At 48.1% G+C, this 25291-nt stretch overlaps 7 protein-coding genes across 7 annotated transcripts; 4 read left to right on the top strand and 3 right to left on the bottom strand.

Moving 5' to 3' along the window:
* Window positions 1-7389: 7389 nt before the first annotated feature.
* Window positions 7390-9091, top strand: N7447_005622 (HMG-box domain-containing protein; the record flags this gene model as incomplete). Its single annotated transcript, XM_057229884.1, has 3 exons — window positions 7390-7605; window positions 7658-7720; window positions 7784-9091. The coding sequence occupies 3 exons, from the start codon at window positions 7390-7392 to the stop codon at window positions 9089-9091; spliced, it is 1587 nt and encodes a 528-aa protein (XP_057084974.1).
* Window positions 9092-10536: 1445 nt separating this feature from the next.
* Window positions 10537-11243, top strand: N7447_005621 (putative prefoldin subunit 1; the record flags this gene model as incomplete). Its single annotated transcript, XM_057229883.1, has 3 exons — window positions 10537-10566; window positions 10748-10914; window positions 11075-11243. 3 exons carry the CDS (start codon window positions 10537-10539, stop codon window positions 11241-11243), a joined length of 366 nt encoding a protein of 121 aa, XP_057084973.1.
* A 2875-nt stretch (window positions 11244-14118) lies between these two features.
* N7447_005620 (uncharacterized protein) lies at window positions 14119-15937 on the top strand (the record flags this gene model as incomplete). The annotated part of the gene is made up of 3 exons (XM_057229882.1): window positions 14119-15561; window positions 15613-15678; window positions 15728-15937. The coding sequence occupies 3 exons, from the start codon at window positions 14119-14121 to the stop codon at window positions 15935-15937; spliced, it is 1719 nt and encodes a 572-aa protein (XP_057084972.1).
* A 646-nt stretch (window positions 15938-16583) lies between these two features.
* Window positions 16584-17638, bottom strand: N7447_005619 (putative mitochondrial carrier protein; the record flags this gene model as incomplete). The annotated part of the gene is made up of 2 exons (XM_057229881.1): window positions 16584-17515; window positions 17584-17638. 2 exons carry the CDS (start codon window positions 17636-17638, stop codon window positions 16584-16586), a joined length of 987 nt encoding a protein of 328 aa, XP_057084971.1.
* An 831-nt stretch (window positions 17639-18469) lies between these two features.
* On the top strand, window positions 18470-19707 carry N7447_005618 (ceramidase; the record flags this gene model as incomplete). Its single annotated transcript, XM_057229880.1, has 4 exons — window positions 18470-18559; window positions 18632-18863; window positions 18943-19459; window positions 19521-19707. The coding sequence occupies 4 exons, from the start codon at window positions 18470-18472 to the stop codon at window positions 19705-19707; spliced, it is 1026 nt and encodes a 341-aa protein (XP_057084970.1).
* Window positions 19708-20238: 531 nt separating this feature from the next.
* Window positions 20239-21790, bottom strand: N7447_005617 (putative toxin biosynthesis protein; the record flags this gene model as incomplete). The annotated part of the gene is made up of 4 exons (XM_057229879.1): window positions 20239-21127; window positions 21182-21290; window positions 21345-21483; window positions 21599-21790. 4 exons carry the CDS (start codon window positions 21788-21790, stop codon window positions 20239-20241), a joined length of 1329 nt encoding a protein of 442 aa, XP_057084969.1.
* A 538-nt stretch (window positions 21791-22328) lies between these two features.
* N7447_005616 (guanine nucleotide exchange factor VPS9) lies at window positions 22329-24789 on the bottom strand (the record flags this gene model as incomplete). Its single annotated transcript, XM_057229878.1, has 4 exons — window positions 22329-22374; window positions 22442-23100; window positions 23152-23405; window positions 23454-24789. 4 exons carry the CDS (start codon window positions 24787-24789, stop codon window positions 22329-22331), a joined length of 2295 nt encoding a protein of 764 aa, XP_057084968.1.
* Window positions 24790-25291: the final 502 nt, after the last annotated feature.

The raw sequence follows: 25291 nt of genomic DNA, 5'->3' as shown, positions 1-25291 counted from the left end.
CCGTACACGTTACTGATGCGCTAAAAAGAGCGAGTAAACCCGCTGGCACAAGTATAGCACCTACCTACTCCGTTGGGTCTAGCATGCGGCGCAGCCAACTTACATAGTTGCTGCAAGCGACCGTCCTTGACGATAATTGGACGATCGATGTAGATCATGCACTAACCTGCGTAGCGTTAGCTGCATACTCATCTCCCCCCTATATTCCGGCAATTTGCTCCTTCGAATCGGGAATGTCTAGGTACGGGGCTCGGAACACATAACGAGTTGATCTCTCATCCTGTCATGTTGCTGTCCTAATTCCACTCTAAAAGGGGGCTTGGACAGGGATGTTGGTAGATCTACTGAGGCTTCGTGGGAGAAATTAATGATAAATGAAAGTAGGAAAACCATATCCAATAAAAAAGGAATTTACGAAATGAAAATGGGACAAGTGAGTTTATACTTGTACATAATAGATCACAATGTCACCCGCGAGCTCGGCACGCCAAGCGCCAAAAAAACAGCGAGCCCTAGCTTGAATCCATGAGATGTGAATATGAAGATGAATGTTAATGTCAATGTAAATGCCATTTCCCCCACCTCCCCCAAACTTGATCAGATGTGCGTGGGAGTACGGTCCAAGGGTCCAGTGTAACTAGATGGAAGATATCTATCTAGAGGCGCAGTATATTGTACGGTGTATGAATCTGAATCCCAGTCAAATTGATTAGGCGTTATACGTTACTCTACATAGTGTCCTTGTTTCTTTCGTACAGAGCACTCCGGACGCTGGAATAAGCCTAGGGCAATCTAAATCCATCGTGATTGGATATATTAGGTTCACACGGCAGATACGATCGTGATCCGAGCTTTTACCTCTTCCATTCATGCAGCTCATTTCTCTTGTCAAAAATGTGGAAAAAGCGGGAAAACAGTGGAGAGTGGGAGTTTCGGAAGCTGGCCCGGCCACTCGTGAGCTGCCGGCTCCCGCGGGTAGTTGAGTCTGGACTGCTTGACTCCGTAGAAATAATTATATTATAGCCATGGACATGGGAAAATCTGAGCCTTATGGTTTGGGGGATATAGATGTCATGGCTATAAAACATGTGGGAAGGGAATGAAATGGGAGCTCTATTAGGGCTTGAGGGATAGTATTTGTCCAACGTCAATTTTTAGACTCAGACACGGGTGGCTACAGGGGACTAGTATTTACCCCCACTAAGCTAGTCCCTTTGATACGAAAGGAAAAACAATTGCATTCGTGCTTGGAGATCTCTTTCTTCGATCAAAGTCGGATACTCCACCATATGCATAGATCAGGTACATATCTACGGAGTACTTTGTACTTCTATACTCCATATATGTAAGAGATCATAAATCAGCACAGATGCTATACCAAGCAGTGGCCACTGCGTTAAGACCCAACTCCTTGCATTTCTAACCGATAGCCTCCATCTTTTGCCCCCTCATTTCACCAGACCTAACTGGGAACCCAACCCGTTCTACAAATTGAACAACGGAGCCACCACTTCTGTTTGGATATTAATACTTTTTTTCGAGAGGCAAGTGATTAATTTCTCTTGGCGCGTATATACCTCGTCGTATCCCGTGTTCTATGCTTTTTTTCGATTGGAAATAAGAAATGCCTAAGGTGCACAAGAGTCTGGACACAGCCGAGATCCCGCCTAGATAATCCACTACCGATACTATCTATACCCACAAATGTGGAGCAAATCCTACACTAGACACCCGGAGTCAAGCCGCCGTTGGATGTGACGGAAGAGCGACTATCACATACGTCGCGGGGAACCACGATCTCCCTTCTGGCTCTTGCCTTGTTTGGAATTACCCATAAGCCTCCGATTCTTTAGTGAACTCTAAACACTGACGTGCCGTTATTTAAACAGATTAAGTAACTCTCTTTGCCGATCTGCGAACTACAACATAGACAACGTACATTGTAGGATTACGGAGATAAGCAATATCCGGGGATCTTTGGAACAGGTGACTGAAAGCCAAGCCGACAAGGGCTATTAGGTAGATGAAGCTAGGTACTTTCAAGGTTAGTACGCCCCCCGGATGAATCCACGGGTACCTACGGAGTACAATATAGTATATCGTATAATTATTGACTCGGGATGTGTCCACGCTGTCTATTCTAAATTTGCCACTAACGGCCCGGCTTGTCTGGCTCGGCTCTAAGTATTAAGTGGTAATTGTTCATTTCAATTAAATCCAAGAGTGGAAAACTGTGTATCGACCGCGGAGAGAGACAAGAGGTCGTCCGATTCGTTGGATCCGAGAATCCAAATATACTATCTTTGACATATGTTCCCGACACATTTTCTCTTCGGGGTTTGCTCCCCGTAGGTGACACGGTACTGTGTCAACAAACTTAGACAACGCTAGGGGATATTAGTCTATACAGCTTAATTATCGAGCAACAAGAACCATGGAAACCTCGCTTTTTGGGCAGTCCAGTCCCCCAAGGACGGGACGTAGGGCGTTAAGAGTTGTGACAGCCAGGTCACACATATCAACTTTCCACAACTGAGGGGCTTGTGGAGGGAAAGCCTATGCCTGGAGCCGTCGATATGACGATCGACATATGTTGCTTCCACTATGCAAAGCTAGTGGGAATTGACAAAAGAAAAAGAAAAAAAAAGGCAAGGGGAGAGAGGGAGAAAGAGGGAGAGGGAGACGGTGGAGGGAGAAACGCAGGCGTGTAATCAATGTTCGCGCTAAGGATAGACATGACAACACTTCACTTCTAAGGTTCTAAGGCTCTATATAATCACCGCAAAGGTTGAGCGCAGCACAAAAATGGCGCAGGGACAAGAGGTAGGCATCTATACAGTACGAAGTACGCTAGCTTAAACCTCCATTTACATAACTCAACCGTGCACATTCTGGCAGATAATCCGTCAGCACCAGCCTCCAACCAATCGTGAGAAAACCTAACTGTTGGTTGATAATACCACTATGTTTTGGCTGAGATTTGCAGGTTATTGCGGGCTGGTCTTTCTCCTTTTTGGGCCGCAAGCGCATCAGATCCTAGTATATCTGGAAAAATTAAATCTAGCCGCTGTTCCAAGGTTGCGCAGGAGATCCTCTCGTGGCGGTCTGGGAATTGACACAAGATCTGATCTCAATCCATGTGGTCTGTTCCATGGTTATTAGCATTCAATCCATGGTTTCGGGTTTTATAGGATAGAGTTAGGCTTTACAGGGCTCGTAAGGCATCACTTTCCAATGTCGAATAACGGTACGCTGGTAGGGCACGATTTATGGTTTGCCAATTCCGATACATCTCCCTGCTCTTCTCTCCTGTTTTAGTAACTTGCTAAACAGTTTGTGACGAATGAATAACACAAAAAACATTGAAGGTCTATGTTGTACTATCATGTCAGGAAAAGCCAAGTAGATCGCAAGATAACACCAAAACCCACGTTCAGCCGATTCGGCGGTCTCAATTGAGGCCCCTGCAAAATTCACTATGAAGGGACTACAGGGTTCAGGGAATCGGGGTGTTGGGGACATGGCCTCGGATGAAGATGCCGGTAAGACAGTTTCCTAGTCTAGCTAGTCCCTTTACCCTTCTTTTACGCTGGCTCTCATTATCAGATGTAGATCTCCTTCCCTGTAATACGGATCAGTCCCCCAATCCTCTTTCTCTTTCTCTCATGCTGCCACCGTGAAAATAGCATCAACAATGAACCTGCTAAGAATATACTGAAACCAAGATATCTTTAGAAACATTTGAAACCCTTGAGCAGGCGATTAGGGGGTGAAAGAGGAGAGCTAACGTGAAACGCCGTTTAGCATTGAGGCCGTGGAGACCTGTGTATTTTGAGCCTTCCCAAAGCAGTCGAGTCAGCAGACTGAACTGCGACTAACCGAAGGTTAATGCTTGAGCGTATCCTCTTCTGTCGAGGATATCGACCTTCTAGAAACTCTTGGAATAAAAGTAGGGGGCTTGAGCGGGGTGACCTTGGCTGTCAATATGGTTCACGATTATTAGAGAAGAGTTCATGAGTGCGCAACCAGTTGCGGCAATGGCTCAGAGGTCCGAGCATCTCATTCGTGAGCACGGTCAATTGCCGTCTTTTGGGACCGGCATTTAGGAATTGTAAATTCCGGTTGAAAGGGCCGCTGGCTATTCGTACCGATGATTTCCCCCGATGCGGCGGAGAAGAGTTTATATTCGTATCTCATTTTGGTCCAAGGAATTAGGATTTATGGAAAGGCACTTGCATGAAAGCTAAAAGCCTGATATAAAATTAAGGCACGGAGTACCAACTATAGGACTTCAAGGACAGGGTGTGGTGTCGGGGTGCCCGGGTACCGGGGAGGCATTTGGGATATCAAATGGGATCTGGGATAACAGAGTACTGCCAACTAAACTTCACCAGCTTCCCAAATGAAATTCCTCCGAGTCGGTGGAGGCAGCTTTGTTGCCATCTCAATGTCATTTCTTTGATTGAGTTGATCATTCAGAACACCTGGGATACCTTCTAACTCTGTCCCATAGGATCGCGGCATAGGATCGCGGCATATGGACCAGGACAAATAAGATGCTTACAGAATGCCTGATAGGGCCGTCTTGGAGATAAAAAAAGGATTAAAAAATATAAGCTCAAAGCGCAGGCTTCTACCATCTCCCCGCCTTCTTTGAGGGGTAACCCACATGGCCCTGCGGTGCAGGCCTCAGCCTTCCAACTCCTCGCAGATCACACATGACAGCTGCACGCTCTACACCATTTCAGTAATTGAGCGACATTCAGCGTCCCTCTACTCCGTAGGCGGACTTCGACTCCCCGGGCAAGGACAGGGTGCAGGGCCATACAAAGAAAAACATGCATGGCCAAGCCTGCAACACGAAGAGGGCCATATAATAACGTGGTTCCTGCGTCCAAGGTCCCACGAGCCCACGAGCCAGTCCCTGGGGAATGATAATCCCTTCCGGAAGAGCTACAGGGCTTGGTTGGTCTCTTACCGTACATTGTAAACAGCCACATCCAAACTTTGAAAGCATCCTAGGGTCTGGCACCGTCAAAGCAATGCCCATATTAGGCTATGTCATGTCGGTTAGACTTGATCGGGACGTATGTCCAGAAGTAAATCTCCCCGAGTAAGCGCGAACCGCTGTGCATGGTTGGATTAGCAAAGGGGTTCGACAATATTGATCGGGGAGATCTTCCAGGGATGTTGAATTCAATGAGTTCATGACTTCCCGTGGCGTTGGGTGGATCGCCGGTGAACTTGGACAAGTCGAAATCCAACATCAAGCACTAAAAAGTATAGATCGGCGTTGCCGTGAAATTCATGCAAAAGTGCAATCTATGGGAAAATGATACGAGCCGAGTATCCCATCAGAATCCGAGAAGTGGTAGAAATGAGGGCAAGGCAGGTCACGCCTAGAAAATCTGCCAAGAGTTAATTGAACTAATTCCAGCGTAGGTACTTACCGGATACATCGCCTAGGTGGGAGATAACCAATCAGCATCCAGTGGCGCTGTTGACTATCTAGTTGGTTTTCTGGTCATATACAACAGTAGACTTTAACCGTGGAATGTCAACTTTCCGTCGATCAGGGAGGGCCCACATACTCCACTACGGCCGCGATAGAACGGCGCCGACCCCCCGGAGCCCACTGATTATCACCCCTGACATTAATAATAAATATGGTAGAAAGGGAAAAATGAAAAATTCATGGGTTCCCCCGAGCCCCCCGAGCCCCCCGAGCCCCCGGACCCAAGATTACGAGTTACGTACTTCCCAGATCTAGACTGTTGGCTTTTTCTGCACAGCAATCCATGGTTGATCTGAGATACCTGGGGGGATTTGAAGGGAAATAGGTTCATCACTCGGGTTGAACCGTGGGGTTTTCAAGAAAAGGTGACCCGGTATCAAAGTAAGATGAGGTTAGTCAATCAGATAATTAGCGGAGATTACGACTATTTGTGGTTTACGCTACATCCTTAGCATGTCTTGCAGGATTAGCTTTGCTCTACTAATCCATCTAAATGTCTCCATTCGAGGGGATAATATAGTATCACGTATATTACGCTTAACAGCAATGAGCTACATGTTTTGTTGTGCTCCATCTCCTATTTCTCGTCAAACTAGCATCTTTCTGGATACTTGCATCATCTATATGCCTCTTCGTGATTGCTTTTTCCGAATGTCACAGTGCCAAGCTGCATAGAAAAGATTAAAAAGCAATTTTCTTTTTAAAAAAAAAAGGAAACATTCCAACGAACCTGTGTCTAAGCTAAGATCACCATGACATTTCACAAGCATGTGGCATCTAAGCCCCTCTTACCCCGGCTCCAGTTGTCTCTTTTCCATTTGCCATTTGGATCTGGCCTATTGCATCCCCGGGTACCGGGCGTTAGAAAGTTCCTACAGGTCTATGGTCTGCCCCTCCAGTGCAATGGCTCCATACTGGAGCCTATGTGGATTCTCTGCCAGGGTTATTCGGTGCTTCGTCAATCTTCCGAACCTTCTTCTTTCTCTCTAAGTTATTTGTAGTTCTCCAAATTTGGCACAAAGACCTGACGTTTGAGATATTGCTAAGACCCTTGAAGGGGGTGTAACATATCCATATCAAACTATTATGGGCATTGAATGCAAACCCAGTAGAAAATTGAGCATATCAAGCCAATAACAGATCTGACTAGGGCAAAAAACAAAAAAGGGTAAATAATCTGCCATGAACGCCTCTATTAGATTTAGAGTAGAAAAGTAAAGGAAATTAAAATTAATAAAGAAATACAAAATTATATAAAAGAACCAGTAAAACTAAAATAAGATAATAAATATAATATAATATAATAAATATTATAATAAGTATAAAAATAAAAATAATAAAAATAATGACACTAACCAACCAAAAGAAATAGATCCACGCCATGCGTATTGTATTCCAGGCCTTCTTCTTGAGTCAGTTTCAGCCTCTAGCTGTTTGCGTGTCTCCTCTCTGCCATCGACTCTATTTATTTCGAGACCCGCCCATCTTTCAATCTTCAATCTTCTTCAAGTCTTTGCCTTGTGTCTCTCAGCTTCTTTGAACTGGAACCCACATATCCACTTGATCTTCATAGTTAGTTACTTTCATACATCCACACTTCATCCAATTGGATTGTTGCAGTGTTTGTCTCACTCTACCAGCAGATCTATCTGCAGTCGTGTTGAGACCTCTTTCAGGGGAGCTAAACTGCAAGACAAACCCATCATCTGGGTAGGACAGCAGAGGATATCTTGATCCTACATCTCTTCCACTTCTTTCCTCTTTCTGGAAATTCTCTTTCTCTTCTTTACTCTCGCTGGACTAGCTTCCTTGCAATTCAACCTCTATCGGCTTATCTTTTTATCCTGTCTATCAGGGTCCAAAGCTCACACACAATGACTTTGGTGGCAAGACCCATTCCTCCTACACCTCCCCAGTCCACAGACGGACATCCTTTGCCCGAAGAATCCTTCGAAGGCTCTGGCATGTACCAGCCTGTGTATAACAACATAAAGATGTCTGGCCAGGAAACCAACAGTGTCCAGCCCCAGCCCCAGTCCCAGGCTCAGGCTCAGGCTCATTCCCAGTCCCAGTCCCAGTACCAAGCAATGGTGAGTCTCTTGTCTTCGGGATGTTGCCTAATAGCAATACTAATCATACTAGCACTACGATTCTCCCCCACTATATACCACCCCCAGTTTCTCTCAAAACATGCCCCCTCAATCGGTAAATTGAATCCCCATGTTGCCATTTGACTGTGCGTGAGACTGACAAGATACGTCAAATCAGATTATGATGTCCGGTACCCAGGTCACCACGCCTCCTCCGGTATCTGATGAAAGTTCCATCCCAATGGGGTCACCTACCATGATGACCCCTTCGCCACCTTGGACACGGGCCCCACGCGCTCGCAACAAGACACCAGTCAAGGCAGCCAAGCAGCGACGCAACCGTAACCGGAGAGAACTCTCCGATCCAGGTATCAAGCTTGATGGACCAATCAGTCAACTCACTGAAACTTTCCACACTACTCCGATCAAAGACATGGATGCTTGGGTGTCTCGATCTGCTCATGAGCGCCAAAACGAAGTCCGCAAGAAGAATGGGAAGATCTCTCGACCCATGAATTCCTTCATGCTTTACCGGTCTGCATACGCAGAGCGCACCAAGAGACTAGTGGGTGCGAATAACCATCAGATCGTCTCAAAAATTGCGGGCATGGGCTGGAAGCTAGAGCCTGTTGAGGTTCGCCGAAAATACGAAGACCTGGCTAAGCTAGAACGTGATAACCATGCCGCAACACATCCAGACTACAAGTTCTCACCCAACAAACTCCCACCTGCCAATCGACGCGACAGTGGTTCTCCTACTATCGTGGATGAAGGATTTTTCTCTGACATGGAAAGTGATCTTGGATCAAGTATGGGTTGCGGGTCTTCCTACGTTCACTCTCGATCCCAAAGTTTCGAAGAGGCCTACTACGACAGTAGTCGGGATTCCTCGCCATTCGGGCCTGACTCGATGATGACACCCGGATCTATTCACTCCTCCTGGCAAAACACAAGCCACCCAAATGGCCTCCCAGTGATGCCAAACTCTCTCCAGGGCCACGATTCCTACTCTGGAGATATACACTATCGTCCCACCAGCCCAAACCAGCAGGACATTGGATATGGCTCTTCCCTCGCTGGACTCCCTGGTGCTGCTCATCACGAGTTGCTTCAGCCTCAGCTTACCCACATATCACATAATGTACCCATGCATGACATGGATCCCCGGCTTCTTAGCAATGGCGTCGAGTCTTCTGGAGTTGCCACCATGACCGGCCCTTCCTATGCTGCCACTCCTGGCTCATATTCTACCTGGGTCGACGAGACTCAGCCCGGCTTTTACTCAGCCTCATCGGCGCCGGCCATGTCTCCCAACACTATTTCATACGCTCATCCTAGCATGGCGTCTGCCTACCTCCCCAGCATGCAGAGCCTCGAGGGCCGGGATTCGTCATGGGATATGCCTCGCCATGAAAGCATGACTGACCCTACTAGCACTGAGTTCGAGTTGTGGTGCTCCACCGAGCCTAACTCCAACAGTTACTAGGCGCTGAAAATCAAGCTATGCCTCCGTCTATCTCAAAGGCCTTGCATACGTCTACTGCGTCATTGAATGTGGGCTGACCAACTTTTTGTTGCTGTACTCCTGGACGAGAACATGAGAAAGAGTTGGCCATGCCGATGGGCTTTCCAAAACAAAAAGCTCAGTGGGAAACGGAGTTTGGGCTTGGGGCGTATGGGGTCCAGGAATAATCTCCTTGGTTCGGTCTTTTTACTTTTCTTACTGTCATGCCAATCAATCTGGTATTTGTCTTGCTTTCATTTGATTTTCAAATCTACCTGGAAATTGATTCGATACTTAGGGTCTTTAGATTTCTGATATTTTCACGTTGATGGAATGATGCACTGGAGGGAATTGCGATCTTTTTAATAAATATCCGTTTTAAATTTCTCTCTCTCGAAAGCTATTAAAACTTAGGTAAAATGCTGCGTCTATTAGCACCGATTTCAGTTAGATTAGCACCCACACGGACCTTCTCGGTGATCACCCCTACATGCTATAAACGGTAGTGATGTCTCTCCCTGCAAGGTCCCGGATCTCGTGACGTTGCATAGAATATCTTGATATTCTGTTCTATCACACTCTATCACACCGCTACTTGAGATATTTGTGTGCAGTTTCCATATTCCAGGGCGCAATATGGCCTTCTTGTTTCCCATGTTTCTGTGGGTGTTAGATTTTCCAACTTGTCTACCTTTCTATAGCAGAATACTAGACACTATATTTCTTTATGCATAAATACCTGACATAGGATTGTTTACTTTGAATGAATCCATCCAAGTCCAAAACATCTGTTAATTGGGTCTGATGGTTGTAAAAATTGCGTGTGCTGGATAATACATAATACCCATAGATGCTTCCAACAAAGAGGTTTTTAAACGCTGAAAGGCCTGCTTAGTTTTATTTTCTTGCCCAGGGAGCTCTGGATAGCATCGAGCTCATGTTAAGCTCGCCCTTCCTAGACAGAAGTCCACACCATATGAATTGCTGAAGCCAATTTTAGCCCAATTTAGTTAGAACCTCTCGGCAAAAGAGACACAGAGCAGAGACAAATGTGCATGTCTTTCTGCCTTTTCCAACACAAACTCCACGCTCTTCTCTGGAACTTGACACATCTCTCGTATACCTCTCGTATGCCTCGAGCCCTAAGTCAGGCAATACTCCACCGCTCCGCTCTCCCACCGCCTTGACCCCAACGGCCTCGCCGAGCAAGTCGAATTGATTCCGTTGATCAAGACATTGCACAGAGACACCCGTGCGAGACCGTTTTAATAAAAGCGAAATCGGTCGATACATATTTACTTCAAAGAGAAATTCAAATAACTAATCCGGAGTCCACGACAACAAAACAATTTCACTTCCGCCCGTTCCTCCGCACCCCTCCTACCCCTCAACCACATTCAAGCCCCGATACAACATCCACAGCCAAGATGTCGATTCCCAACGAAGCTCTCCAAAAGGTGTGTCTTAGGCTGAATAAGCTTGCATTTTTGGGTCGGATACTGTGAGCAGATGGCCAGGGCAAGTGGTATGCCAATTCAATTCGGTCTCACTCAGCCTCTTGTCTCTCTCTGGTTTCCGATTGAAGATGTCATTTCCAATGAATATATGCAAATGCTAATGGTGTTTCAACAAATACAGCTCCTTCAGGAGATTGAGGCCCGAGCGATTGCTTCGCAGCAGCAGATCAGTATCACCAAGGCTCATATGACGGCCAAGCAGCGCGATATCCGTATGCTACAGCTTACATCGAAGGAGTTGTCTGAGTTGCCTTCCGAGACGAAGGTTTATGAGGGCGTCGGTAAAATGTGAGCATTTTTTGTCATACCTGTCTTTTTTTATTTCTTTTTTTATTTCCTCTTTTTCTTGTTTTCAATTTTGCGATTTCGAAACAGCGAGACAGTCGGGGAAATTACCCATTCGCTCTATTTTCAGTGAAACTGAGACTGACTTATAACCCTCTCCCAGGTTCGTCAACGTTCCCGTCGGCACAGTCAACAATCGCCTCACGCGTGAGAGCGGCGAGGCCACCGCTGAGATCGCAAACCTCGAGAAAAAGCTGCAATATCACGAGATGACAAACCAAAAAAGTCGGGAGAACCTGGAGCAGATTCTCAAGTCTGGTGGGAGGGCATGAACAAGATGTTGAAATGAGAATATGAGACGAGAGCAAGACGTGAACGCGATGCGCTCCTATGTGGCGGGTATCCTTGATTGTGGTATCTTTATACCAAAGGTTCAGCGATCCTCGCGAATGTGAATCTTAATGGGAAGGAATGGATAAGGCTAGCTCTGCTCTGTCTTTTCTTTCCGGGTGGGCCTGCGACACAAGTTGGATAGAGAAAATGGGATGGGTAAAAGATACCGTCATCTCGAAGCTGATGAGTGGATATGATACACTTTGCCCCGGGGAGATGCAGGGAGGGTACCAACATTTGCCCTTCTATGTCCGGCTGGCCTGGTCATATTCTGGCGACTTATACATACTTGGGTTGCAAGCTGGTGACTTTGATACCCGGTCATTGTTTGCAAAAATATCTTTCCTGGGTGAATCAAGCGAAGAAAGAGCATGCCATGATACCTCTTTGCATATACCCCTTCCATCTTCTATGATTTCCCTGACAAGGCCTAAACCTGGATTTAAGAGTTGACTAATCTTCAGCCGTCTAGCGAGAGAAGACCATCGTGATAATTACGTAGCATCGATGCCAACCTCCCAAATTTTAAGATGTTCCGTAGTTGCATCTCAAGAAGCGCATTGTGGGGCCTGCGGTAGCTGATTGCGCTGCAGCTGTCACTGTCAACGATGCAAGGGTCCTCAAATGCAAAGCACGGTTAAATTTGCTTCATCCTCGCTCTCTCTAGTATTATGTATGCAAAAAATACAAGATAGGTAGCTAGGTTACCCTGATATTTTCATAGTGTCTCACCAAACCCCCAATCTGACAGGGCTGATATGCCAAGGATAGTCTAATCGAAACTATACTTCAGGAACTACAACTAATTTCCGAGCTTGGAAGGGCTCAATGGAGGGGAAAGGGATTAGTCATGACACTATACACAATTGTAACTATATAAGTTGTAATGTTAAATATTGGACATTTCAGGGTTCTCGTGTGCTACCAGACCAACGCCATTGCCGTCATCTTAGTGCTCAGGCTACATCAACGCCAATTTTCCCCACTACGTATATTAAAATGACGTGTATCTGGGCAACACGACCACTCATCTCCTGGAATAAGGACTACGGACCCATAATTCGTGGAACATGACTACAATACGAAGTATGTTGTATAGTGTGATACTTTGCTTATTGTGGCTCCTTCGCGATACTGGCATTAAGCCATGGACTGACCGCTGAGTGGGCGATAAAGGTATCCTTGTCATTGTTATCGCATTTACAGGGTTCCCCTGGCTCAGGACTAGAGAAAGACCAAATACCTTGTACGACTCATACAACATAGACATCCAATATACTTTTTTTGGTCACTATAGCTGTTCTGTAGGTAGCTTCTTCCAGGTGTGGCTTGGGTTGGGGCGCTTATATGTGTAGGTTGGATATAAGGCGGCTAGAACAAGTCCAAAGGTTACCATGGAGGTGTACAATCACTAGCGATACCTGATCGCTTTCGATTCTAGTCAACAGGATGATGCAGCCAGGTATTGTAAGCTGTGCACAACATACATAGATGCCGGTTTTCGAGCATAAGATACATGAAGTCTAGTTGTCAAATATGAACTCATACCTAGATAGAATGAAGAAGGTCTGGTGCAGAAGTCCGGTGCCCATGGGTCATCTTACGGGAACACCCGATCTGGTCCACCGGTTCACCGTCACATTCCATGGAACGTATCACGTTTGAACTTTCCATTTTAGGTTCAGTTCTCGCCGCTTTTTGGCCAAGTAAAATTGAGCACATCCTCCCGAGGTCTCAACCCCTCCTTATATAAGCAGTTATTAAGGCGGGCAGCCCTAGTCCGACATCTGTCATGACCAGCCTGACCCCCGCTCCCTAAAGCGGCAACTAAGATCCATGGATAGAAAAGCCCCACCCGCAGAACTACCGTGAATTGAAATGGATATAGATCAAGTATGGGTAAATGTGAAACACACACTGTTGGTGCCCAATCTCCCATTGCAATGAATCGTATCTCCACTGTCAGTTATCGGAATTAGGTAGAAAGGCCCCAAGTAGACTCAAAACTCGAATCCAACTTTTAAGACACGAGCGACAAGATTACCCACAGAAAAAGAACTCGATCGTAAAATGTAGGGTCAGTAACCGCCTTATGTCTTTTAGATGCGTTCTCGGCGTCTCATAAAAAGTTCGCTCAAAAGGATCCGATCGTGGGCTATTTTAAGTAGCGTATACGAAGGACATGGTTGCATATTTCGGAAGTTTATGCAGCAGGAAGGCCCGATGTGCGGTCTAGGAGAATTAATATTAGAGTGCCCAGATTTTCCGAGGGCGTTAGCATTAATCTCGTGGGCTTGAAGTGGGTCCTGATGATGCTTTTGTATCCCACTGGAGTTGGGGTTGGAGAGAAAGTGTGTGTAGAACGTAGAGAGGAAAGGTGGAAATAGTATATGAAGACTCGATAGAATGGAATATAGGAGTATATAAGAGTATAATGTTATCAAGTCAAATGCAAAGATTATGCGCCATGAGGCTGAACTGCAACCCTGGAGTTGTGCCAATTAAAAATGACGCCCATGACGCCCAGCTGAATAAATAAGGTACTCCAGGCCTGGCTTCCCTCTTTTTCTCTTTTCCTTTCTTCCCAGCCCCTCCCCCGCTTTGGCTGACAAGTATAAGCACACACTTTCTCGTATACAAATTTCGTCTACTTTGGCCCGTTTTTGTTCTTCGGCTTACTTCTTCTCTATCTCTTTGATGTCTATCCTATCATCTGCCACCTGCACCTGATAACCCCCGCTCAGGCCCCTCTTTCAGGGCCCCAATCTATATTATCATTCTTGCCCCAATACTTTTCGCAACAACCCCGCCAAAATGCCCGTACACGCAGTGTACGATGATTATTCCTCGGACTCGGATTACTCCGAGACCGATGTCTCCCTCCATCGACCGGGTGTCAGAACCCATATTCGCCAGCGCTCTATCTCTCGCCACCGCCGCCCGGAAGTCACTCAGTTCCTAGCACCAACCCAGACCCGCATAGTCCGGTCGGCCTCGACAAGCGGCCGACGCCGCGAGCCACTAGTACCACCAGCACCGCCAGCACCGCCAGCGGTGATGATTTTCAACGAGCAAGGGCTGCAGTCAGAGAGTCGCGCGGAGAACAAGCCCCATTCTCGACGGGTGCACCAGAAATTCAAGGACGATCACACCCACAACCACAACCAGCGCATCAGCCGCTTCGATGATGAAGACGATGCGCCGGCCCTCCCAGCCCGCCGTGGGCGCCCCCGCGCCGTCAGCACCGCCGCCTCGCGTGAGCCCTCCCCCTTTCACCGTGACCACGAGCTGGCTATGAGCCAGCAACTGTTGAGTCACAACGACATCCGGCAGGATATGACCCAGCAAATCATGGAGCGCGATAATCTCCGGCAGGATTTGGATCTCTGGAAGCATCAACAGGAGATCGAACGGCTGCAGCGACAGCTGCAGAAGTCTCGTGATCGCAGCTCGCATGAGCGCCAGCAGCTTATTGTGAATCCACCGGCCGATCCGCGTGAGTCTCGGCTGATCAGGGAGGAGGCCGAACTTTATGAGGAAGAACTTTCGGAGCGACTGCGTAAGCTGCAGCGGCTTGAGCGCAAACAACAATCCGCGGAGGAGGAACGCAAGGCTGAGGAGCGCTATCAGCTCAAGAAGTATGCGGCGGACAAGAGAACTGCTGCTGAGAAAGAGGAGATTAGACACAGACTGGAAGAGGAAAGGTTGAAGGATCTTGCACGTATGCAGGATGAGAAAGGACAGAGGGAGAAGCTCATGCGGGAGGAGAGGTGGAAGGAGATTGCAAGGCAGAAGGAAGAAGAAGAGGAGAGGGAGAAGCTTATGCGGGAGGAGAAATGGAAGGAGCTTGCAAGGCAGAAGGAGGAGGAGGAGGAACATGAAAAGCTCGTTAGGCAGATTCGAGAGGAAGATATGCGAAAGGCGAGAGAGGTCGAGGAGAAGCGGAAGAAGGAGATCGCTATGAAGGCTGCCGCTGTTGAGGAGTGGAAGCTTGAACAAGAGCGGATTAAGAAAAGACAGATCGAGGAGGCGGCGCGGCAGGCGAAGGAGTTCCGTGACCGACTTCGCAGCATTGGCTATTCCGAAAAGGAGATTGATAATATCATCAATAAGGATAAGAAGGATGAGGAGAAGAAGAAGGAAGAGGAGAAGAAGAAGGCAGAAGAGAAGAAGAAGGAAGAGGAAAAGAAGAAGGCAGAAGAGAAGAAGAAGGAGGAGGAGAAGAGGCAGGAAGAGACCAAGCTCACATGGATTAGGGTAAGGAGTACTCTCTCTATGTACTAGGGGGTTTAACTAACACTATGCTAGGTCCATCGCAAGCACTTGCTGCCAGATACCTTGATCGCCTACGGTCTTCCTTGGGCTTTTGACGAGGTAAGAATTGTCCCCTAAATGTATACAACGGTGACTAATATCTTCATAGAATGACGGCAACTACATCATCATCAAAAAGTGGATAGACCACGACTTGCAAGATCAGCTCTTCGCCCACACCCTACGCCTACGCAAGGGCAATGTCATCGCCGAGACATCCCACTCGAGGACCGAACTGAGAGTCAACGACCACAAAAAGGACAGAATGTTCCTGGTCCGGAAGAAGAGCCCTTCAGGTCGGGTGCGCATTCTCACATAAATGCCTTACATCCTGCGCTGCCTTGATTATAAGGATGATGCTTGGACAAGAAATTCGAACTCACGTATATGTTCTGTTCGAACCTTGTTATTGCCTTATTTTTTTATGAGACCCGGTCTGATTGGACTGTTTTTTTGTTGAGATATGTGCTTATGTTGTGCTGAGATGTGTTTCGTTTCGATTTTTTTTATATCACAGAGTATGTGGTAGTACATTAACGCGATATGAGCTGATGACATTATTTGATTTTGATTTCAACTTCTCTCTCGCCGTGCAAATCGTATTCGTCCTCACCCTTCCCCATGAATCTAGTCCACCATCTCCTGTGTATTCTACGGGTTTGGCGAACATCTCGCAGGTACAGGTGCTTGGTACAGCTAGACTGGGGGATACCCCTAATGTAAATGAAAAGGCTGAGGTCGGCGATCATATGATAGGCCACATGTGGAGATACAGTATAATATACATATCAGGTTTCAGTCCGCTGTCTAAAACCTCCCATTGGGTCAAGCTCAATGCAGGTATGCACGCATGGGCACGGACCCGGATGCGAGCTATAGCGGGGTCTGAACGGACTATAATACAGAAAGTGGAATGGGGATGGAGGGTGGTAAGAGTGGCGGCCAAGGGCAGATATAATGCAAGCCTAAAGACCCATCTGGGAATTCGTCTCCCACCGCCTCTCAGCGCGCAGGATAAGCTCCTCGTAGACAGTCCATGCCAGCGCCGAGCTAATGGCCTTGCGAGCCATGCGGAGACCAAGTCCACCAAATAGACTGCGCATGCCATCCTCGTGGATCATCAAGCGAGTAGCATGCACCATGTTTTTGTATTTGGCAGGCATCAGCTGCAACCGGGTCTTGACGGCATCAAAAGGATTGGTGATTGCAGTCGCCATGCCGGCAGCCGCTCCACCGGAGACGAAGTGTATTGATGAGGACGAAACAGGAGTTGGTGTCTCGCCATTATTAGAGGGTTTTGCGGCTACCAAAGCGAACCGTCGCTTCAATTGCTCGTAGAAGAGAACATAGAGGCCCGCATAGGGAGCGTCACGAGCAGCAGTAGCGCCAAATCCTGCGAAGAGCCCACGCAGGCCTTCAGTGCGGACGATATCCCGACCTGCGCCTACTAAGCTACGATATGCGTAGTAATCTGACTCATAACGGACCTTGAGCACGGTCACGGGCATCATTACGAAGCCTGCGGTGACTCTTGCGATGGCTCCCGTAGCGAGATTGGCTGTGTTGGAGAGTTTGGGGAGGACGGAGGATGATCTGGCGGCTGTTACCGGACTGGCTAGGGCCATTGGGTTGCTTTGCGCAACGGCTTGGCGCAATGCGTTGAGACTGGTGAAGTATAATGCCGACCCGAAGCCGGTGCGGAGCGCTGAAGGGAGTGTACCTCGCCATAATCCACGGATTGGGTTCGGAGAGGAGATGATCGCTTTCAAAGTTGGGAGGAGGGCTGCTCCCTGGGATTGCTGGACTCGAGTTTTGAGTAAATCTGCGGGTTGGAGGAGGATGGAGGAGGTAAGGCCAGAACAAAGACCAGCAGCGAAGTGGAAGGACGTCTTTGAGGCTGGAGCAATAAGAAGATTATGATTAACAATGAAATGGAAATGATTGGGTTTTGAATGGGAAGCATACTTGTTGAGGTGCTCGTTTTCACCTGTGGCACCGTTAATGTGGTATTGTTCGACATTGCTGTGTCAACTCGGATCGCGACTTTGGCGACAGTGAATATATTTAGTATAAAGATAAAAGATTGAATGCCAGATTGAGGTCCATAGGCGTCGCGTCTGCGTAGCGGTCAAGAAGGCGTCGAGATCCACCGGATGCGTAAAAAAAAACAGAGAAAATTCCACAAAGACGGTCACAGCCAAAGATGGGCACCAGCTTGCATTCCACCAGGGAGTAAATGAGGGTGAATAGAATGGAACAAGATTGTAGACAGTAATTGCAAGCGTAGACTTTGCCGAGGTCACGGACAGACGTTGAGAACAGTGAAGTCATCGGGGTCAGCAATGACTATCGATAAGCCACACGGAGGATTCATGTTCAAAGTGGTTTATATAACCATTATACAATAGTTATATATGGAGTAGAAGTTTACTATTGATCTAATTACTAGCTCATAGTATACAATTCATAGTATTAATATTCCAAATCCAACTACACAGTATGTCTACCGTATGTCATATCATCATGCGGCTCTTGGACCCTCTGTGTACTATGTAGACCATTTGCAGTCAACACGTAATGCATCTTGTTTTGTAGATCCAATGCAGAAACATAAGCATAAACACAAACATATAATAGACAGAAACAGATATGTCAATATGTAAATATCTACATGTTTAGAGTAAATAAATAGACAGGAACCTTCCGCTTCCGGCAACTCGCGGAGTGCACAGACCAACTAGTCCGTCGATAATCGACGTCATGTGGTATTTGTTTCTCTTTTCCTTTGTCTTCGAACTTATCTTATAGACAGATTACATTAACATCTCTATTTACCTTGGTGTACAGCATAATGTCTTGGTCTTTACCCTTTTTTCCATATCCGCCTGCAAAGGACGGATACTGGGAGCCCGTCACCTCTACCTTGAACTGGTGCGAAGAGGTGTGTATTCCCGACTAGATGCCTAAGCCCACACGAGAACACGAGAACCATACTAATATATTCTCTGTCCAGGACTATTATGCCACCGAGTATGCCGCGGAGATTGTCAACACACTCACGAATTTGCTGTTCATGTGGCTTGGAATCCAGGGCATACGGAGCTGCCGTCGCAATGGACATGACCAAATCTTCACCGTTGCCCTCCTTGGCTACCTAGTAGTCGGAACAGGGAGCTTCCTGTTTCACTCGACCCTCAAATGCAAGTCTCTCTATACCCCTCTCAAGCCCAGGATCTGGTTAAAGCGTGGACATTCACCAATAATACCTAAAACGATACATGAGTAATCGCAAGAGCAATGCTGACCGGTGAACCCACCTAATAGATCCTATGCAACTAGTGGACGAACTATCAATGATTTATACCACCTGCCTTATGGCCTACGCCTCATTCTCGTACTCCCGGTCCACCACCACACGTGTCTGTCTCGGAATTGCGCTGGCAGGTCTCGCCGTATTCATCACCCTGTACTACCACTACCTCCAAGACCCAGTCTTCCACCAGAACGCCTTCGCGCTCTTGACTATCATCGTAGTCGTGCGCAGCATGTACACCATGGAAGTGACCCTTCGACCCAAATGGCGCCACTCGACGGAGGAGGACCGCCTAGCGCGCCAGAAGAAGGGACTCCCCGTTCCGACGAAGGAGCGCCAGCACTATGAGAACGTGCGCAACGAGAAGACGCTCAAGACCATGTGGTTCATGGTCATATATGGACTGAGCATGTTTTTGGGAGGTTTCTTCATCTGGAACTTGGATAACGTGTTCTGCTCTGAGATCCGTCGGATGCGCCGCTCTGTTGGCCTTCCATGGGGTATCCTTTTGGAGGGGCATGGCTGGTGGTATGTGTTAAGCCTGGACTGTTTACCATTAGGCTGTTTGCTAATTAATTCTTGCTTGCAGGCATATCATGACTGGCATCGGTGCTTACCTCTATATCATGTGGGGAATTTGGCTCCGCCACTGCCTCAATGACCGACAAGACGAATACCACCTGCGCTGGGCGCACTTCTGGCAGATCCCCGAAGTGATCCGCACCTCGGGTGGGCCATCCGACAATGGGGTATCCCGAGCCAAGAAGTCAACGTGAAACAACCACCTAGACATCCTCTCTCCCCGAGCTGGTTCATTACTCGCACCCATCGTTGTTTATGGGTGGCGATATACCACACTTCTTGCAAACGTGACCCTCAACATAACCTGAAATAGATACCATGCTCCTTCCTGTCTGTCCTTTGCTGCGAGACTCGGAGCAGAGCACTGATTTTATTTCCCCTTGGCGTTGTTATTGCATAGCTTTCACGAACACAATTCGTCCCGGAGACGGATCTTTTGGCTTTGGACCATAGATATACGATACCTTTTTCTTCTTTTTTTACCAGGCGGCGCGTGGGGTCATTGCTATAGATGGGAATCGGGTCTATGAAGTATTATGATTGTTGATTCGGCGTATTCACCCATAGGATCTGAAAGCAATAGAAAAACATTCAGATGCAGACTTGAACATTCTATATTTATATGCGCTAGCATAATCCGCAAAAGCAGACTATACATTGTTTATACTTATACCCGACGCTAGAAAACGAAGCAGGTACAAAACCAAAGGGGTATATGAACCCGCTTACAGCTTCGATTCCCCATTCTGAACCTTCTTCGGCCTTCGCTGCGGCGCAGGAACATGCTTCAACCATTCGGCATCAATAGTAGCCTTCTCAATCTTCGACTTCTGACTCCAAGCCGCGCGGAAACTCTCCTCCTCAGCGCGCCAACGGCCGATCTCCGGCGTAAGCCAAGAAACCGCTGCATCAGCGCACTCATTCACAGCCTCCTGGGCAAGAAGATGACCAGCTTCCTCGAAGAGAACATCACGCACACGGCCTGCAGCAACACCGCCACTACCGCCCAGCCCGGTACCAGTGTTGGCGAGCTTATCGGCGCGCATGGCGGGGTTACACATATCCGACTTGCCGGCGAAGATGTACAGCACGCTGGGGCGCAGGAATGGGAGCTGGGAGAAGATGCGGGCTGCCTCTGGGCGGTAGAAGGGGTAGGTGTGTGGGTGAGTTGCGTCTAGGTCTGGGTGTGTTACGCGGTTGATAGGGTTGGTACTGTTCAGGGGGTGCGTGTAGTTTGGCCGCGAAAAAGTGAACACTTCTTGGTGCAGTGTGGTTCGGAGGGTTACTGGGGGACCGGTGGCTTTGTCTGTCGGGGTCTTGGAGTCTAGCGGGTGGATGAGTGTTGGGAGGTCACGCAGGCCATGCTCGATCCAGCGGGATAGCACTCGTGGATCCCAGGTTTGATAGAAGGGGCTGCGGCGGAAGCCTTCTGCGGCAGCTTGACGGGAGGGCCAGATATCGCGCCGGTGGGTTGATAGTTGGGTTGTTTTGGCGATCTCGCGCTTGTTTACTTGAAGCATGAGACCGTCTAGTTGCGTGGTTTGGCGTTGGACCACTGGATCTAGGAGGACTAGTGTGTGGATGAGTCGGGGGTGCATTAGGCTCAGTTGCATGCTAGGGAGTATATTAGCTAGCTGCTGCGTGAATTCTCCGGTTATTGGAACTTACAGATGAGCACCTCCCATACTATGTCCGATGCCAACGATAGGCCGAGGCATTTCAGCCCGCTTAACATTGACTAGGTGGAGGAGATCTCGGGGGTGGTCGAACCAGCTAGCTGTAATAAAGTTAGCATCATAATTGCTTCTCATAAGACATTTGCATTACATACGATCATTTCCGAGGGAATCTTCATTGATTACGCCGCTCTGGCCTTGATGCGCCACGTCGGCCATCCAGATACCGCGAATGCGTATCCCATTCTGTTTAGAACGAGCATGGATTTCCTCCCAAAGTGGTTCATATAGTTCCTGCGAGAAACGATCAGTACACCGTCGATTCTATACTTCGAAGGCCGTCGCAATGCGCGCACAGCTCCAAAAGCGGGTCTGGCGGCTCTGGGCCTCGGCACTTTGTATCTCATACCTTGGGGAAGCCATTCGCGTGGGCAGCAAGGATAGTAATATCACCTGGTTGTGGATTGGGATTGTCTAGTGGTATATATTGTTTCACAGCCAGATGTAAGGGCTCTTCTTGGTCATTGGCGGTGGCTCCAGGATACTCCCTGATGTGCTGAGTGGGCACGACATGCTCAACGATGCGGAAAGGGGATGGCATGGTGTGCAATGCTGTCCTTTGAGAGATAAGAGATTGTATTTATTCCAGTTCGGAATTATTATAAGATGCAAGGGACGAGCTTAGTAAAATTCCGAGAGACCGCGGTTTTGCGGGGAAACGAGCCGAGGATCTTTGGGGTTTGAGGCATTCGTCTCTCTTCAACTGCCGACATCTCCTTTTTTCATAACAGCTTATACTTAGCTACATACAAATATGTAAATTTAATTAAATAGGATATTTGGGTCATCTGCAATAATTAATACTTACGGTGGTTTGAATCGGATAACCACCCTGCCCTTGGTCGAATAGGTAAATATACCTCTTGTCACGATTTACGTGACCGCATGCTTTGCGTGCTTCTTCTCTCTTTTCTCCCTATCTTTGCTTTTTTAGTTGAATGCACTCTTTCTTGTTAATCGAACTGGCACGTAACACCAATGTTTTAATTTATTTCAAGGCGAGAAAGACAGCATTGCTGCTAGGACTGTTCCTGACATGATATTCCCGAACAAGCAAAGATGCTACATTATTCTATATACTACTCTGCACTGAGAGCAAGGCAAGCGTCAACAGCTAGGCCAACCCTACAAGGGATAGTTAGTCGAAGCCCAATAAAACATTCAAACGTCCCCAGGGGCAGGAAGTACTCACCTCCCCTCTTTCATCTTAACGACATCATCAATAAGTTCACGATCTAAGTTAGGAAACATGTTCGAAAGTGTCTCGACAACATTATTATGCTCAGCGCGTTGGATTCGGCGCGCCTCTGCATCTTCAGCACTAGCCTGGCGCGCAGCGGCGTCCTGAGCGTCGAGTACACGGGTAAGATTCTTCTTCGCGGAGGTTCCGCTACCGTGGGTTGAGTGGACGCGCTCATCGCCTGACCGCCTACTGTCCTCGCTGCTTGCGCGAGGAGGCTGGTAGACATTCGGGGTGAGACGGGGCGGAGCAACAGCGGGTTGAGGCGTCGGGACGGGCTGGGGGCGTTCTTGGGATGCGGCAGAACCTGAGTCTGGGTCGTCGGAGAAGATGCGGCCGATGGTTGAGAGGGGTTTTTGGATTGTGCGTAGTAATCCTGCGACTGGAGCGGAGGTGTCGTCGTCACTGGATTGAGTAGTTTCTTTGCGGCTTGGTCCGGCCTGGGGTTGGGATGGAGGAGGCTGGGTGGAGGGCTTTTCTTCAAAGCTTTCGGATTCGCGGTTTTGTTCTGCAATAGCGGATACGGCGGCCTCGACGTTGCGTTCGAAATCCTCGTCGCTGACGGTTAAACTTGTGCGGTCAAGGCTCTCGATGAATTGAATGGCTCCAGACTAATAGAGGTCAATTTGGAATATCTAGGGCAGTGTAGAAGTCAAACATACCAGCGACGAGATGTAATATCCTGCTTCACCGCCAAGTTTGTCCTGGTTGCGGAATCGAAGAATGTATTGAATGTTAGAAACAAGGTGGTCAGGGTTTGCATGCAAAACCACATAGATCAGGAGGGGGATAAAAGAGTCAGCGGATGTGTCGCCCTTTTTGGAATTCTTTAATAAACCAAAGATGACTTTGCAGCAGTTCAAAATGCAAATGACTTTATCTCGGGGAGCCCGATAGCCATTGATTTTTGATATTTCTGTCAAGCAAAGTCAGAAAACATCTCAAGATAGCTCATGATACATACCTTGCTGTGCCAGATTCAAGAAACGGCGTCCACCGCCGCTGACAGTTGGGATGTCCAGATGCGTTTCGTTGACCCAGCCGTAAATGCGAATCTTCTGGGCCAGTATATCGTCTCGCTCAATGTCCTCCTGATGCTGGCCACGTCGCCACGGCCCATGAAGCCTCTCTAGCTCCCTCCGTCGGCTCCGACTTGCACTTCTAGGTATTGTTGGCGGGGCTGGAATGGCTGGGGAGAAAGTCTGCGAATACAGTCGATTCATAACAAGTTTCTCCATGCCTTCCTTGGCATTATCGAATTCGCTATCCGATACATCTCGCCAGATCTCGCACATGGCCATCTTATTTGTGATAAATGTCAGAAAATCGCTGATGATCTTGACTTGCTCGTGGACCATCCATTGCTTCTTGCCAAACTCCATGAGGAACGACCGCAAAAACTTGGCTACAGGGTCGGCGGTGCGGTGACGCAGCTGCTCTAGGAAGCGATGGAAATCGAATGGTTGGTCAGACTCTGGTTCCGGCAATGGTAGGACCGTCGAGGTGGACGCTCGCCGGTTTGATACCGGCGATTCGGGCTTGTGGGGATGTTGGGATACAGGCTGCTTCTCCGGGGATGTAGCGACCGGAGAACCCGCGGACTCGGTGGAAGGCGCATGGTCCAAACTAGATTTGCGTGGCGGGAAATATGTTGGAGCACTTCGGAATTGCTCAGCAAGCTCGAGCCGTGGAGACATGATCTCTTTTTGGTCGGTGCTCCGCGCGGGGTCCTGGAATTGTCCCATAATACTCTGAATCTCCGGCTGGGAGGCACTATCGTCCTTAGGCCCTTCAACCTGAACACCTCGTTTAGTGTCCGGGTCACTATCACTAGGCACATCTGGGAGCTCTTTCTCGGGGCTGGGGGTCCGGTTTGTATTGATGGGGGGTAGTGTTGGCGGAGCGGTCGTGGAGCCTGCGTGGAGGTTGAGGTAGGCATCGTCCTTCTGGGGCGGAGGGGGCGGAGGAGTATTTGCACTGGATGACAGACTGGAAGATGTTTTTCCTGAGACTGACAGTCTTTCTATCTGCCCCGCAAGTTGTTGCTGCTCAGCCTGTGATGGTTGGGCAGCTGTCATCAAGTCCATCGCCGCGGGATCGGAGACAGCAGCCGTGACATGTGGCTTTGTTGTCTCTTGTGCACTCATTTGGACTGTTTGACTGCTCTCTGGTTTCGCGATATCGTCCTGTGTTTGGGGTAGGAGATCGGTTGGAGTGGCCGGCGTCTCGGTGGATTCATTGATATGGGGGACGTCTCTCGTCTCGGGACCCGGAGAGGACGGGGGTTCTGTGGCCGACATAAGCTGGATTTAACATATGCGCCTGGGCAAAAAGGATAGATTCAGGGGGTCATAAAGGCTGCAAGTATGCTCATGCGGCTCTCTCATGTTGATGTACGGATCATCATTCAACCGACGTAGTCCGCTTCTTGATCCAGCCTACATCGATGTATGGAGGAATGAGTGCCCAGGTGTTTTTTTTATTTTATATGAGATTGGAGTAACAGAAAAAAGTATCAATAGATACAGCATTATGGAGTTGTCAATCGGCAATAGATATCAATTTAGTTCCTACATGTAGTTCCAACATGCTCAACCTGGTACCTTGATAGGTGCTGTTTACCTTTCGCTGATTTCAAGGTCAGCCTAAGTATGAAGAGCCTAAGTATTATGGGACAATTACTATCTATCGAGAAGCACCAATCTACGAGTTCAACATCTTACAATCCGATGTGAGTGCATCAGCTGGTAATAAGACCTCACGGCCCCCCTCCTGGAGCTTTATAGACGTGACTAATGCCTC

This window comes from Penicillium robsamsonii, assembly GCF_028829455.1.
Source record: "Penicillium robsamsonii strain IBT 29466 chromosome Unknown utg000003l_segment0_segment0, whole genome shotgun sequence".
In the NCBI taxonomy this organism is placed as follows: domain Eukaryota; kingdom Fungi; phylum Ascomycota; class Eurotiomycetes; order Eurotiales; family Aspergillaceae; genus Penicillium; species Penicillium robsamsonii.
The sequence above is the reverse complement of the archived record's forward strand: the minus strand, read 5'-3'. Positions and strand labels throughout refer to the sequence as shown.